Raw genomic sequence first — 15946 nt, forward strand, 5'->3', positions numbered from 1 at the left:
TCCGGACGCGCAGGCTCAGCGGCCATGGCTCACGGGCCCAGCGGCTCCGTGGCATGTGGGATCTTCCCGGACCGGGTCACGAACCCGCGTCCCCTGCATCGGCAGACGGCCTCTCAACCACTGCGCCACCAGGGAAGCCCATCCTTTCCTCTTTTAAAAAGGCATGTGGTGGGGAGGAAGAGGTCTCTTCAATTGCCTGGTTAATGCTAGGATCCTGAAGCAAGAAAATGACCTTCCACATACACACCCACACATAGCCAGTATGTGCCACCCTAGAAGAACCGGAGGCTCGAGTAACTCAGTTCGTCTTTCTATTCTCGCCTCCCTTCCCCAATCAGTGTTCATTCGAGTATAGAGTGGGGTCTGTTACCATCATGTATTAGGGAACTGGATTTGAAGTGGCCAGCATGTTAGAGCCTGGAGTATCAAGCTTCACATTTCCACAACCAGCCAGAACTTTTTCGAAAATGTGTGGATTCACAGGGACCACCCCCTAGGATTTCTGATTCCACAGGTCTGAGATGGGGCCTAGTAATCCCCATTTTTCATAAACCCTCTGGATGATTCTGAACCGGTGACCGTTCTGTGGACCATTCTTTGCAGTTGGGGTTATCAGGACTCCGCCTGGCAGGGAGACATGAGTCAGCATCACTAACAAACTCGCCCGCAGATGCCCAGAGATGGCAAACTCGCCCAGGTAATTCTGATGTACTTTCCATTTACCTAAAACCCAATCTGTGGGCCACTGGTTCTGAAGTTGATCATTTTCTCCAATCAGCTCTGCCTGCAAGCCGTTGGCAGCCATCAGGTGAATATAAGTGCCTGGTAACAGGTGCCTAGGACTGCAAATTTCCCTCACAGCCTTTTCAGGATGTCTCTCTTCCCTCAGGAATTCAGGCAATAGGGTGACTCATCACGTTTTATTAAAACCCATGGATGGGTTCCTTCCACCAAAAAAGACTCCAACAGTGACAACCGGCTATCATCTTCCCATTAATGCCATCTTCTCACGATTGTCTTCCTTGGAGATAATTATTTCATGCAGAATAACTTAAGCTTACATTTTTAGCTAAAATGTCTCAGAAACAGATTCACATTGCTTAAGAAAGCCTGGTCCTTTCCTCCTTATGGCAGTTTTTTCCCGCAGACTTAGACAGAAATAGGCAAGAGCTGCATCAATTTTTCCTTTGCTGGGCATTCTATCTCTCTGATATTTCTCTTATAAATCATGATATGTGTACAATGTATCAATATTGAAACAACACTTTGTGTTTTCTAAAGTCTTCCTAGACCCTGTGCAGGTACTAAACTGTGATTTTGCATATGGCATGATTCACTATGGCTAGACTCTTTACCAAAGACCAAAGCTCGGGAAATTTACCAATGATTGTCCAGTCTCAAACACTGCAGAATATAAGTTTTCCTGCTACATCTTATCCTTGGGCATTTTATGATTTTTTTAAAATATGTATTTATTTGTTTATTTATTTATTTTAGGCTGCACTGGGTCTTCAATGCAGCCCGCGGGATCTTTAGTTGCGGCATGCGGGATCTAGTTCCCAACCTGGGATCGAACCCCGGCCCCCCGCATTAGGAGCGCGAAGTCTTACCCACTGGACCACCAGAGAAGTCCCCCTTGGGCATTTTAAAGTAGAACAGAAGCCAAATTTCATGCCAACTTGTGGGAATCCTGGGTGCCCCAAAAGCGGTGATCATAATGAAGGAGGTGGATCAGGGCATACAGTCGTCTCAACTGGAAAACGCTCCTTAGTTTTGTCTCACATCCAGAGTACTGGATCACAAATAGAATGTCCTATCTAGAATCTGAATTCCTAGACAGTCTCTTGGAATGTTCTTACTCTGATACGGATATGGAGAGAGGGAAGGGGACGAGAGAAGAGAGAATAGAAACACAGTCCCAATCCCCACCTGGCAGAGTTTGAACTCCATGTCGGGCTTTTGCTGACAATTACACAGTTTTCATTTTATACGCCCTTCCTAGCTTAGCTCTTTAACAGAAAAACTGCACTGCCTAAACTTCTAATCTGAATTACCTAAGTTCCCTTCCCCATCCTAGTCCAGCAAACCCGGTACCTGCCATGAACTCTGCAACGCAGAACAACCTATTTCGCAGGCAAGAAAGAAGGGCTGCACTGGTTTTCAAAATACAAAATTCTACCAGGTAACACTGGCCTGGAGAACAGATGCTCGCCAGTCTTAGAGGTTAACTGTGTTCTGAAAGCATCCACTCTTGGAGTAAAAGTCAGGGTGCTGATTTACCTGTAGAATGCCCAAACGAGTCATGTTATTAGGGATTTTTCTTGCTATATTTAAAACCGCCCTAAGCAGTATACATAAAGCTCATTCATTCTTTTATTTGTAAGACCACACATTTCACAGTAAAATCACCTTAGAGCAGAGAATGTATACTATTCCCAGTACATATTCATATAAATGTCATCATCGAGACACTATTTTGCACCCAGTTCTAAGATTCAGCAGACCACGACCCTGCAATAAAATAGTCCAAGAATCACGATCAGCTGTCAAAATATATCCTCTCCCCCACTCCTCGCAACTCGACTGGGAGAGCTGTCACCGGCTGACCCTCCAATAATCTTACGTGGACTACAGGGACAAACTGGACTACTTCTGGAACTTATTATTCACTTCAACCCACATTTGTGGACCCTTACTGTGTGTTGGTCACTATCCTGGGCCCTAAGAACACAGACAAAAGTAAGAAATGTGATGACTGCTCTTGAAGAGATGAAGTGTGAGAGACATCAAGTGAGAAAGACAAATATGTCAACCAGAGGCTGCAAGCTTGTTGCCTGAGGACCAAATATGGCTCCCAGATGTGTTTGGCTTGGTTTATCCATGCTTTTGGAAAACTGTGAATCAACGCTTTTACATTGAAAAAGTTCATTTTTTTAACAATTCGAGCTTCTGCGTTCTCTTGAAAGCTTGAAAAACCTGGCAACGGTGGGCAATGTCCCCACATGTCAACAACAGGCTGCAGCTGAGTGGCAACTGCTCCCTTTTACCCTAGTCACCACCGCTCCCTAATGCCCTTTAAAATACCCAGTCAGTATTTGCGTTTGTGATGACTATTATAAAGGAACAATTCCAGGCCTACATAGGATCTATTCTGAGATAAGTAAAGAAATACAGGACTCTCACATCCAGGCAGCAAGGATTTAAGTTGATAAGTGGTCTGAAAAATAAGATGACGGTGGGAATTAGGTCTTAAAAAGATAAAATTCATGTGAGCCAAGAAGTTCTAGATATCTATCCATAGAAAATAGCTGAAGAAGTTCACTAAAAAGTATATATAAGGATATTCTTCAATGTTTTGTGTAAAATAGGAATGAAAACAATCTAAATGTTCACTCTGAAAGCAAGATTTAACATATTATAGCACAACCAAAAACTGATTCCACAGCCATCAAAATGGTACAGTCGATCTACATGTAGCATAGAAAAAAAGTCTGCGATACATTGTGAGGCACAAAGAAAAATCTCACCAAAACAGCGTGTGTGGGATTATGCAATTTTCAGAAGAAAAAGACCCTCCCAAAAAAATCTACCAAAAAAACATGTGTGTGTATTTATATATGTTTATATATATAAATGTCTGGAGGTGGGATTATGGGCCATGTGGATACATTTTCCTTTCATATATTCACATTTTTCTCTATCATACACATTGTTTAAATGAGGAAAAAAATTAATTTCACCATGAAAAAACCATAAGCTGTGGAAGCACAGACCGACAATGGAGAGTGACTGACAGTCATCCATGATCATAAAACTATTTGAGTTTTTAAAAGATTAGAAACCGAAAAATCTAGATGATGCCTATGCTTTTTAAAAAAAAAAAAAAACCTACATGCTCCAACACCAAAGAAAGTCCTTTTTTAACTACTTGATCTTGAGTTTTGAATTCTTCACCAAGTCACACAGACTTAAACAGGCTGATAGTTGGAGGAGGAAATGAACAGGCTCTCCCTATCAGATGTAAATTCCAACGCTTGGCCAAGAATCCAGGTGGTAAAATACTGACTCTATTTAAATCAAGCCAAAGTGATGCCTTCTGTGGTCGCGTTACATAAGCAATAGGCTCCATCACTGCACACATCTGGTCAGAATAAAGGCCCTCTAAGACCTTCAACACAATTAATTCAATATTTTCCCGACAGTTCAAAATGCTACAACTGGCAGACAACCATTTTAAATCATCACAGAAAAGTCAGACATATGGCTAAGTATATTTAATATGCTTTAAAAATAAGCCGCGGATCTTCGAGCCAACAAGATCTTAGGCAAGAATTCTTCTTATTTATTTAAAAGTTATGCCTACCCATTACCTCAAAAGAATTCAATTCAAAAGTGATTGCTTGAGTACCTAGAGAGGGCAGAGATTGCAAAGAGACATAAAACAGGGATGCTGCTTTCAAGAATTCAAGAAACACATAATCCAGTACAGGAGACAGAAGAGCAAATCTACATTACAAGACACTATTGTGACTCTTGAAATCCTGTTGTGTGTGGGGGGAAAAAAAAAGAGAGCACAGAGGAGGAAAGAATCAACAGTGTTGGTGAGGGAGATCAGGGAAAACAGAAGGAGAAGGCAATTAAGCAGAACTGCTTGAAACTATATAGCAGCACCCTCTGTGTTCTGGCCAACAAACACGTTGGGAATCCTCTTTTTTTTTTTTTTTTTAATTTCTGGGACTCTCTTTGGTAGCGTCACCAGGCATGGTATGCTGTCTCAGGCAGCAATATTACAGCCTAACACACTTGACTAGAGGTCAACACACTTCTAGTGTGGAAACCTGGGATAAGAATTTTGGAACCAGGCGGATCTGAGCTTGAATCTCACCTCTGTCAGTTGCCTGGAGGCCAGGATAAATTACTTGACCTCTCCAGCTAATTTTCTCAGGGCTAAAATAAGAATGACCTCATCTACCCAGGTAAAAACCTAACCGGGGTCTCAGGGACATGTCAGAAGATCAATATATAATAGTTACCGTGATTAGTTTACTGCTCCTATTTCAGATTCTCAGTCTCAACCATGAAGTTATACCTTAGAGAAGAGTTTTTCAATCTCAGCCTTAGTGCCATTTGGGGTTGGACACCTCTCTGCCATGGGGGCTGTACTGTGTAGGATGTTTAGCGGCATCCCTGGCCTCAGCTCCCTCAATGCCACTAGCACTCCCCCTTCCTGAGCTGTAACAACCGAAAATGTCTCCAGACATTGCCAAATGTCCCTTGGGGGTCAAAATCACCCCCAGTTGAAAATCACTGCTTTAGAGGAAATCACTGATGGATCTTCACTTCTGAACTGAAAATTAACATGGCTGCTATTAGGTAGGCATTGCTGTAAACACTATTTACACGCCAAGCAGAGGACAAAGTATTTTGCATACGTTTTCTCATTTAATCCTCACAACCACCCTGTGAGGTAGGTATTATTCTCATTTTCAACTGGAACAACTGAGGTTCTGGGAGGTTAACATGCCCATGGTTCTTCAGCTGGAGTTGGACCTAACCAGCCTGACTCCAAACCCTTATAACACCAAGGCCTGCTGCCTCCCCAGCCTTTCCTGATTTGGGAGCCCAGGTACGGTGCCAGGAAGATCAGAGGACCTCAGTGTCAAGTTCTCAAGCATCACCCTTGCTGGTACTGCCCTGCCCAGGATCTCCAGGGAGTAAGGAGAGGACCTGTCCTTCCTCTACACATTACTGAACCTGGGTCCCAATGGCAATCATTAGAATCCATTCGTCACCAGTGACAACGTAGAAGTTCAGGCAGCTCAGACCTCTACCACACGGTGAAATCTAGAGGTTTCCTTCTTGTCTGAACTAATCCAGTCTCAGCCTTTTTAAATAGTGGCATCTGAATCAGGCAGAAAAATGAGGGCTTGTTCTAGACTTGAAAAGCTCTCCAGGGAACTGTGTACCACAATCTCTATCTCTCAAGAGATTCTTTCTTCTCTCCCAAGTGCTTTCCAACAGGGAACATTCAAACAATAACAGAAGCCAATATTTTGTGGGCGCTCAACACGTGCCAGGCCCTGTGCCGTGTGGTTTACCTCAATCTCCTCCTTTTATTCCTCCATCAGCCTCAGGTAGTAGGTATCATTATCCCCATTTGCAAGAAAGAGGGGAAGTATCTCGCCCTGAGTAACACAGTTAGTAAACTGAAAAGCCTGGTTTCTAACCCAGATCAGCCTGAGCCCAAAACCTGCTGATCTACAACACATCAATAAATGGATGCTCGTGGATTATCTTACGAGCGGCGCTGCAGTCCTGTTAACACTGTATATGGCAATAATTGTGAAGCATGGCTTATAATCAGGGCATAATGGCCTTTTAATTGCACCATCATGCCACTGTCCATAAAGAGAGCTTCGAGTCCCACAGTGGGCTGAAAGATTAGCCTTATTGTGGAAAACATAACTGCATTCCGTTAAAGGCGCACACTAATGGCTCTGTTGGCAATAGGAATGGGGCTGACACCTCAGCCGGGAGGATGTAATTCTCTTACGTAACTCATTCTCACCACACTGCAGATGGTAACAGGAAAAGTCTATACACACAGCTGACGGTGCCCAGAAGAACGTCTCACGGTCCACTGGAGGGTGAGAGAGTGTGCAAAGTTCGCTGACAGAATCAGCACGGTGCTGCCTTAAATCCCTAAAATAAAGACCATTTGAGCCCGGCCAGCAATGCTCACTGTCTTCAAGAATACTCCTAGATCAATCATTGAGGCTGTATTTAGCCCAAGTCATGGACTGCAAGTATTAAACCCTTATCAAGTTTAATGCGATCCATCACGAAGTACCTACATTTTCAGAGACTTTCAAATATCGGAATTTTCAGAGGCAACCGAGCTCAGCAGAGTTATTCTAGTTCTAAATCTGACAGTGGACGTTCAAGAAATACTGGAGCAATTACTATGCATCAGGCACTATTCTCAGTACTGAGATCAACAACAGCCCTGCCCTCTCGGAGCTTATATTAAAGAAAGAGAGACAAAACAAGGAACTTAGTTATTTTGAAATGATCGACATACGATAAAGTAAAATAAAGCAGAGGAGGGGAATAGGGAATGACAAGGCAAGCGGGAAAGACTTGAAGTTCGTGAGAGAGTAAGCCTCCCAGGTGTCCAGGTCGGGCCAGCAGGTCACGGCCAGGGAGAGAGAAGACAAGTCACAGGCCAGATTGTGAGTCACTGGGAGGACTTCCGTTTCCCCTCGGCGAAAGGGACTAGAGAAATGATTGTATGTAATGGATTACTCCCTTCTTTAATCACTTGGCTATAAAAAGAGAAGATTACTATTTAATCATAAAAGACATTGTTCAGAATTTCCTGGCGGTCCAGTGGTTAGGACTCAGCGCTTTCACTGCCGGGGGCCTGGGTTCCATCCCTGGTCGGGGAACTAAGATCCCGTAAGCCTCAAGGCACGGCTAAAAATAAAATAAAACAAAAGACATTGTTCAAATTACATTTGCTACGTGCCTTCAGAAAGGATGACATCCAGAACACGCTGGACCTTCCATAGGCCACTATACTATAAAGCAAAAGTCAGCATCACTTGCTTGTCCTTGACATCCATGGGGGTTCCGCTGTGAACACACCAAAACAAATTCACCAGACATCCTAGATGGATGTCGACATCCATAGGGGTGCAGTAGAGCAAAGCGCCAATATTTACCAAGGATTTTTCAAGGTTATAGATCTCACATATGAGCTGCATAAAGACAGGCAGGAAGGCAGTAACCTACTTTTTTAGGATATGAATGCCAGCCCTTAACGAATTTGACAGCCTTTATTCTCAGTGTATACAAAATCAGTATATCCTGTTACACATATATACAAACTCAAGGAAGGGACCACTAACATCAGAGACTGGTGTTTTGCATTAAATAACCATCGTTTATAAAGCAACATCCTTCATGTAAACCCTTGTGGTGAGGAGATGTCAGAATGTTTTCTCTTATAAACCACTTAATTCCCCTTGGTGGATATCATCAATTCTGCCATCCGAAACTAGCTGGGTAATGAATGCCAACAAATGCAGTGAGCCAGCTCTATGCTACTGCCTCATAAGGTCAAGCTAATCTATTTTTAAATAACACAGCCATTGGCAAAGGGCGGCCTCCAGAAACAATGGACATGTTGGGTTGCCTGTCCTTGCATTATTTTTTGTAAAAGCTGTAAAATGTTTCACAATGTAACCTAAAAATATCCTTCAGAGAGTGGTCTTTTGGCAGCAAGAACAAAAATAGATTGATTTTTGAAAGTTTTAAGTTTAAAAAAAAAAAAGACGTAAACACCAAGCACAGTTTAAGAGCAAGAGGGGACAAAAATCACACTCTTTTCTGTAGCAAAGATCCAGTTTGCTGTCGGCTGGATACACTGTACACAGGGACAATGCTACAAGAAAACGAAGGTAAGGTGTCATTCTTCTAGATGCTGACATAGACCAGGTCCCGCATGAACAGAAAACAGAAAAGCTCCTCATCACCCTGCTTGCTGAATGAACACCTGAAATTTCACTTCTTAAACTCCACCTAGAGTCAACAGGCCGAAATACTTAAATACAACCCATTAAGCCTTGCCGGTCATTTATTTATTTATAGCTCGGTATAAATTATTAGACACTGAGAATCAGCTGATTGTAAAATCTGGTGACGAGAAAATGAACATATTAGGATCCTAAATGACAAGAAATCAAAGACGAATAGGGAGGAAAGAAGGAAAGATGTGGATGTCCTGGTCTGCACTTACCATCCGAATAAGAAGCAACAAGAGGGCTTCCCTGGTGGCACAGTGGTTGGGAGTCCGCCTGCTGATGCAGGGGACACGGGTTCGTGCCCCGGTCCGGGAGGATCCCACATGCCACGGAGCGGCTGGGCCCGTGAGCCATGGCCGCCGGGCCTGCGTGTCCGGAGCCTGTGCTCCGCAACGGGAGAGGCCACAACAGCAAGAGGCCCACGTACCGCCAAAAAAAAAAAGCAACAAGAGAAAATTCATTCATGCAGCCAACAAATTTTAGTGAACACCTATGACTTGCCAGGTACTATTTTAGGTGCTGGGAAATAGAGGGGTGAACAAGTGAGATAAACTTCTTGTTTTCATGGACCTTGCATTCCAGTGGGAAGAGAGACAGACAATAAAGAAGCAAAAGAAGAAGATAATGTGAAATTACAAGGTTGTTGTTTTTTTTTAATATATAAATTTATTTATTTATTTATGGCTGCTTTGGGTCTTCGTTGCTGCACACGGGCTTTTCTCTAGTTGTGGCAAGTGGGGGCTACTCTTCATGGCGGTGCACGGGCTACTCATTGCCGTGGCTTCTCTTGTTGTGGAGCACGGGCTCTAGGCGCACGGGCTTCAGTAGTTGTGGTGCGCGGGCTCAGTAGTTGTGGCTCACGGGCTTCATTGCTCCGTGGCACGTGGGATCTTCCCAGACCAGGGCTCAAACCCATAATCCCTACATTGGCAGGCAGATTCTTAACCACTGTGCCACCAGGGAAGCCCGATAATGTGAAATTGTGTCAAAGCTTTGAAACACAAACCAGGATGAGGGGATGGCATGTGATCCAAGGCGCTATCTTATACGGGGTCAGTGGAATGGTGGTGCCAGCTCCTACTGGCTCCAATTACATGGATCTCTTCCCAACTCCAGTGATGCTACAAATCAGTCTCCCCTCCGCCAGAGCCGGCTGTTAAGCCTTTAGCAGCACACCACCAGATAAGAAGGTCTTTCTGAAGAGACACTAAGGAGAGGAGTCAATCCTGTGACCATCCTGGCGGAGTGTAGGGGGTGGGGGGGAGGAGGCAGAGAAAAAGCAAGACCAGAGACCCCAAAGCAGAATTCACAGGAAACTCAGCAAGACATGGTGCTGTGTTTCAAAACGAGAACAGAATTATTTTGTTACAGAGCTGTTGTAATATATTCCAACTGGTCAAAATAAACACACAATGTCAAAACAAAACCCAGAAAGGCACAAAAGAACTATATTCAATTGTATGTGGTCCTAAGTCCCTCATTACGGTGAGGGGAAGGGTCTGGAGGTAGTGTTGTGGTTTTTATTTTTTATTTTATTTGTGTGTGTGTGTGTGTGGTTTTTAAATTGTGACTTATTTATTGCCTCCATTCTGTCTATAAAAAAAGTGGAGGGGGCTTCCCTGGTGGCGCAGTGGTTGAGAATCTGCCTGCCAATGCAGGGAACACGGGACACAAAATTCACTTACAAAAATATGTAAGTGTGACCTATAATATTACCAGTTTGGGAAACTACAATCACACCCTTCTAAACTTTTGGAGTCTGGGCTATTCAGGGAATCTTAGCATTTTAGGAGTGCAAAGGATCTAAAAGGATACATCCACTTATTTTAGGTATGAAGAAAGGCCCAAAGAGGTGACTCACCAGAGATGACAGCACTAGTGGCCAAGCTTGTTCTAGAACACAGATCACCTGCCCCACTCGATGCCATATTTTCAATGCAGTCTATACCCTAGGACAGTGGTGCTCAAAATTGAGCATGCATGAGAGTCACCTTGTTAAAAACACGGCACAGGCTCCACCCTCCTGAGTTTAGGTATCAGTAGGGCTGAGGCCCGGGAATCTGCATGTTTAACCAGTTCCCAGGTGATGTAAATACCACTAGTCTGGGGAGCCTACTTTGAGACCCACTGACCCAGGAACTAGAAGCATGGGTTTTGAAATCCAACACGGCTGAGTTCCAGCTCTACTTCAGCCACTTGTATGACCCTTGGAAAAGCCACCCACACTCTCTGGACCTCAGTTTCTGACACATTGAGTCTAGCTGGGAGGAATAAAGAACAAAATACCCATAAAGCACTAGCTTAGCCAAGGGCCTGGCACTTCCTAAACCAAGTGCTCAAAAAATACTAGCTATATCCTAGAGCTAAGTTTCCTTAATTGTAGTAGTTCCCCCTTATCTGCTGTTTTGCTTTCTGTGATTTCAGTTACTCACAGTCAACCACGGTCTGAAAATATTAAATAGAAAATTCCAGAAATATACGATTTAGACGTTTTAAATTGTATACCAATAGCAGGATGAAATTTCCCGCCTTCCCCCTCTGTCCTGCCCAGGACATGAATCATCCCTTTGTCCAGGGTATCCTGCCCATTGGTTACTTAGTAGCTTAGTTATCAAATTGACTATCCAGGTACCACAGTGCTTGTGTTCAAGCGACGCTTATTTTACTCAGTAATGACCCCAAAGCGCAGGAGGAGTGATGCTGGCAGTTCGGATCTGCCCAAGAGAAGCCGTAAAGCGCTTCCTTGAAGTGAAAAGGTGAATGTTCTCGACTTAATAAAATCATATGCTGTGGATGCTAAGATCTACAGTTAGAATGAATTTTCTATCTGTGAAATTGTGAGAAGGAAAAAGAAATATGTGCTAGCTTTGCTGTCATACTTAAAACTGCACAAGTTGTAGCCATAGTGCATGACAAGTGCTTAGTTAAGATGGAAGAGGCAATAAATTTGTACAGTAAGATATTTGGAGAGAGAGGGAGACCACATTCCCATAACTTTTATTATACTACACAGTTATAATTTGTTCTATCTCATGTTGTGTTTAATCTCTTACTGTGCCTGATTTGGAACGTATCACCCACAGATAAGAGGGGATTACTGTACTTTTCCTCTTTTCCACATACACTAGAATGGCTAAAGTTCAAATGACAGACAAGATCAAAGACTGGCAAAGATGTGGCAGAACTGGAACATTTACAGCAGCTTTAGTCATAACAGATGAAAAAATAAACAGTCCAAATGTCCATTGACAAGCAAAAATATAAACAATCTGGTATATGTATGCAATGGAATACTACTGAACAATACAAAACAACCATGATACACACAACATGTGAAAAAAGCCAGACACAGAAGAGTACACACTGCATTATTTCATTTATAGGAATTTCAATGACAGGCAAGATTAATCCATGGTGAGAAAAATCAAACAGTCAACGCCTCTGGAAGAGGTGGGGGGAACTGACTAGAAAGGGACAGGAGGGAAATTTCTGGGGTGATGGAAGTGCTCTGTATCTTGCTTTGGGTGAAGCTAACATGAGCATATACATTTGTCAAAACCCATCAAACTATATACTTAAGATCTGTGCATTTTATTACAGGTAAATATATACCTATAGTATATATAGTACATATATATGCTTTATGATATATGTAAAGTAACATATATTTTATATAACATATATACATATTTGTACATTCTTATTAGGCACTTTTGTGACAAAAGACTGTCCTCTCCATTTAAAATGAATCAACTCTAACCTGGTAGATCCATTTAGCTTGATTCTTTCACAATCCAGTCCTGCTTCACATAATACCACTTGCTACAGACTATTTTGGTCTGTGCATCTTTTCAGAGTTGCCATGAAACAGAAACAGCAGAATCTTCTCCCACAAGAAGACCGTGACATTTTCATACAGACAGCACCCAGAGTGACCCGTGTCCCTGGTAGTGGCTAGTTCAAGGTACAGACAACACAAAAGTAACATTTTTCCTTTACCATGTACCAAGTAGAAGCCTATCTAATATGATTAAAACACAGTAATGAAAGCACAGGAAGAGCAATTTCTAGTATAATTTAAATCTTATTCTCAATATAAAAGAGAAGGCTGGTGAAATGCTTTCTAGTGCCATCTTTCTGTAATGAAAATCTTAGAAGAGCTACCTGTGCCTGTGTAATCATTACAGGAAATAGTAGCTTTTACACTGTGGTGGATTCCAGGCCATTCAAGCGTCCCCATCTATATCTTTATTCTATCCCATTACAAGAAGAACAAGTAGATTTGCCTACACATACACACACACACACATTCTATGAGCATTCCTACGTAGCTACAGTTTCCTTCGAACCCAGGGGTACCTGATTCCAAACACACTTTGTTAGCTGACCAACCCTTCCGGACTGCCATGAGGAGGTGGCCCTGGGACGATGCCTCCCAATCTTTGGTAACTGATGGAGGGAGGCTCAGCCACATGCAGTAGCTTGCACACTGAGAACAAGCCCCCACTGGACCCATTAGACACCAGGAGACCCCCGCACAGGACATGCAGGAACTCCTGCCTGTCCTTCCACCAGCCCTTTCTCCAAAATGCCCCTGCACGGCGACCAGCAGCTGATCCCATCAAATGCTACAGTATTTTCTCTACAGTTCTATCAAGTCCTAATAATCCAGGTACTGGTATTAACTTCATAATTCAGGTTCCTGACACTAAAAGCTAGACTTAGAAATAAGTAACTTCCCCAATTCACTTTAAACATAACAATAATAGCTAATCTTTACTGAGCACTTACTATGTGCCAGGCACTGTTCTGCACTCTTTGTGCTTATTAGTTTATGTGACACAAGAAAGCCAGTTTACAGATGAGGGAGGACACATTCTCGTGAGGCAAGATGATGGACCTCAACCAAAGCTGGGGAGATGTGCAATGAATGAGCCACAGTCTCTCCCTTCAATGAGCTTACCACCTTGTATGGAAATGAGGGGAGGGAACTAACATAGTCCAGAGTAAGTAAAAAACTACAAGATACACCTTTAGGGGAGTCCAGAGGAAGAAGGATTCGTTCATCTGGGCAGGATGCCTGAGGGCTTCTTGGAGGAGGTGTGCAAGCACACAATGAGAACATAAATGGAAGGAGCTTTCCATAACCGTCAGTCCCTCGGCTCCCAAAGCTACCAAAAGACCCAGCCCTTCTCCCTGTCCCCCTCCTCCGTTTCATCTGGAACGGGCCTGTTTCCAAAAGAGGACTAGCTCAGCCCAACCCTTCTTTCCTCTGACACATTCCTCCAGCTGCTGCTTGCCCTTCCAAGCCCGCGCAGGCACATATGGGAACTTTTCACCAGGGCTCAACCTGGTGCTTTCACGGGGAAGAACCTGCGTCATGGTGCATGGTCGTACAAGGGCTTCCTTTAAGGGAGTCCAGTCCTTCTCTATTGGACTGTATCAGGGACAGCCCCATGCCTGCACCAAACTAAGAAGTAAGGGACTCCCCGCCCCCACCAGCAGCCATCATAAAGGTCATCACTCCTCTCCAGGCTTCTGAGAGATGAATTTGCTTCCACTCCCTCCTCTCCAGGGTGCTCCTCGGGGCTCCCATGGTCATTCCCCCACTTCTTCCTCCTCGGTGCTTAAGGCTCTGCAACAAGGGCTCAAACCCTCACTCTTGGCATCCGTGTGACCTTGGACAAGTAACTGAACCAACATCAGTCCCAGTTTCCTTATCTGTAACATGGGGTTTATAAGAACAACTCGGTCTCAGAACTGTTGTCAATCAGAACAAGATAGTGCAAGGAAAGCATTTTACATAGAGCCTGGCACGTAGTAAGCTAACAAGAAAGAGCAGCTATCATCATCATCACAGGGGTGATGATGGTCTTAGTGATGGTGATGGTGGTGATGTTGGTGGCAGTATAAACTTGGGCTTGAGTAGCACTGAAATACCCTCTCCATTCTCTCCCCCCACCGCCACCCACGAGCCTGGGGCCGGTCCACACGGTCGAGACACATGCGTCATCCTGCTGTGGGGTGAATGCAGGATCTTCAGGCGGCGGGCTTTGGAACTGCCAGGCGGTGATGCCTGGACCCACCTGGGCGGCCGCGGGTGACGCTAATTTTCTGATGGAGGAGGCCCAACAACCAAAGACCCTCACCTCCTTCGTACCCATTCTCCAGGTCTGGAAACAGACAAGTGGCCAAAGAACGCATTAACTGCGCCTGCTGCAACACTCGCTCAGGGAGTCAGGAGAGCGTCCACGTTGCCCCTGCCAACTCTCCTCCAGGTGCAGGCAAGCTGTGCTGCACTTGGTGGCGGAGATAACAGGTTGGCAAACCAGGCCTGGGAAAAATCTCCACGCTTCCCCGCGCAAACCCAAGCTCCTCTTCCCAATACAGGTGAGCAAACAACCCACAACCTCTCAACAACTTTGTATTTCACTATCACAGGGCGCACGGCCTCAACTTCCCCGCTAAGCCGCATTCGCAGGAGAAAAGCGGGAAATCGAGTTGGGGGGCGGGGGGAGTCTCCGCAGGCCGATCCCCTTTTCTGGGGGCGCCTCCGGGAGGCGCATCCCGTCTTACCTTGTCTGACGGCTTTGAAGGTGACGGCCTCCTTGCAGCTGTCGATAACTCCCAGTATGTCATAGCGGGGTAAACCGGACACCCGGATCCCCTGCACCTCCAGAAGCAGCTCCCCCTCGCCCAGCCGAGGGCCCTGGCCGCCGCCGGGAAGCCCCGCCGCCTCGGCCGCCGCCACCGCTCCGACATACGGAAACTCTCCGTTCTCCGCGCCCCCCAGCACCGTCACCCCCAGCTCGCCCTGGGGTCCCCGCTTCACGGTGAATTCGTGAACCCTGCTAGTCCAGTGGTTCTTCTTCTGGATCACTTTCGACATGATGACTTACGCCCCTCCTCCCCCCCCAAAAAAAAAAATAACAATAAAATGAGAGACAGGTGCCTTCCACAGCACAAGCCCCCAAGCCCACGCTGGTTCAAGGGAGAGACATCTCCCCCAAAATAACGCAACGGGAGAGAGAAACTTGGCAGACTCGCTCCCTGCACACACTCGCGCACTCAAGCCATCATAAAACAAACTTTCCGGGCTTCCCCGCGAGCCCTGCACAGGCGCCCGCGAGCTTTGTTTGCATTCCGGTGCTTCTAGGTCCACGTTCCGGCGCCTGACCGTGCTCTCCGGGACCAGAGTCCACTCTGCGCCGCTTGGGTTATTTTTTTCCTTCCTTCCTTTCTTTCTTGCCTCTTAGAAATGCGGTGTGTCCTCTTTGCCTCCCGCCTGGCTCGCCTTTCCTTGCTGGCGGGCTGTTACTGAGGGTTGGGGGAAGCCCTTCCAGCCAGTTGCTGGGAGCCCT

At 45.0% G+C, this 15946-nt stretch overlaps 1 protein-coding gene across 1 annotated transcript in view; it reads right to left on the reverse strand.

Annotated features, from left to right (window-relative positions):
• Window positions 1-15888, reverse strand: part of MAGI1 (membrane associated guanylate kinase, WW and PDZ domain containing 1) — a 609319-nt gene extending 593431 nt beyond the window's left edge. Inside the window, exon 1 of the mRNA XM_024747645.1 lies at window positions 15162-15888. Within this exon, the coding sequence (XP_024603413.1) occupies window positions 15162-15474 (313 nt within the window). The 5' untranslated portion in view covers window positions 15475-15888. The remainder of the gene's footprint in view (window positions 1-15161) is intronic.
• Between the last annotated feature and the right edge of the window lie 58 nt (window positions 15889-15946).

Source organism: Neophocaena asiaeorientalis, unplaced genomic scaffold, assembly GCF_003031525.2.
Source record: "Neophocaena asiaeorientalis asiaeorientalis breed wild unplaced genomic scaffold, Neophocaena_asiaeorientalis_V1.1 scaffold495, whole genome shotgun sequence".
NCBI classification, from domain to species: Eukaryota; Metazoa; Chordata; class Mammalia; order Artiodactyla; family Phocoenidae; genus Neophocaena; species Neophocaena asiaeorientalis.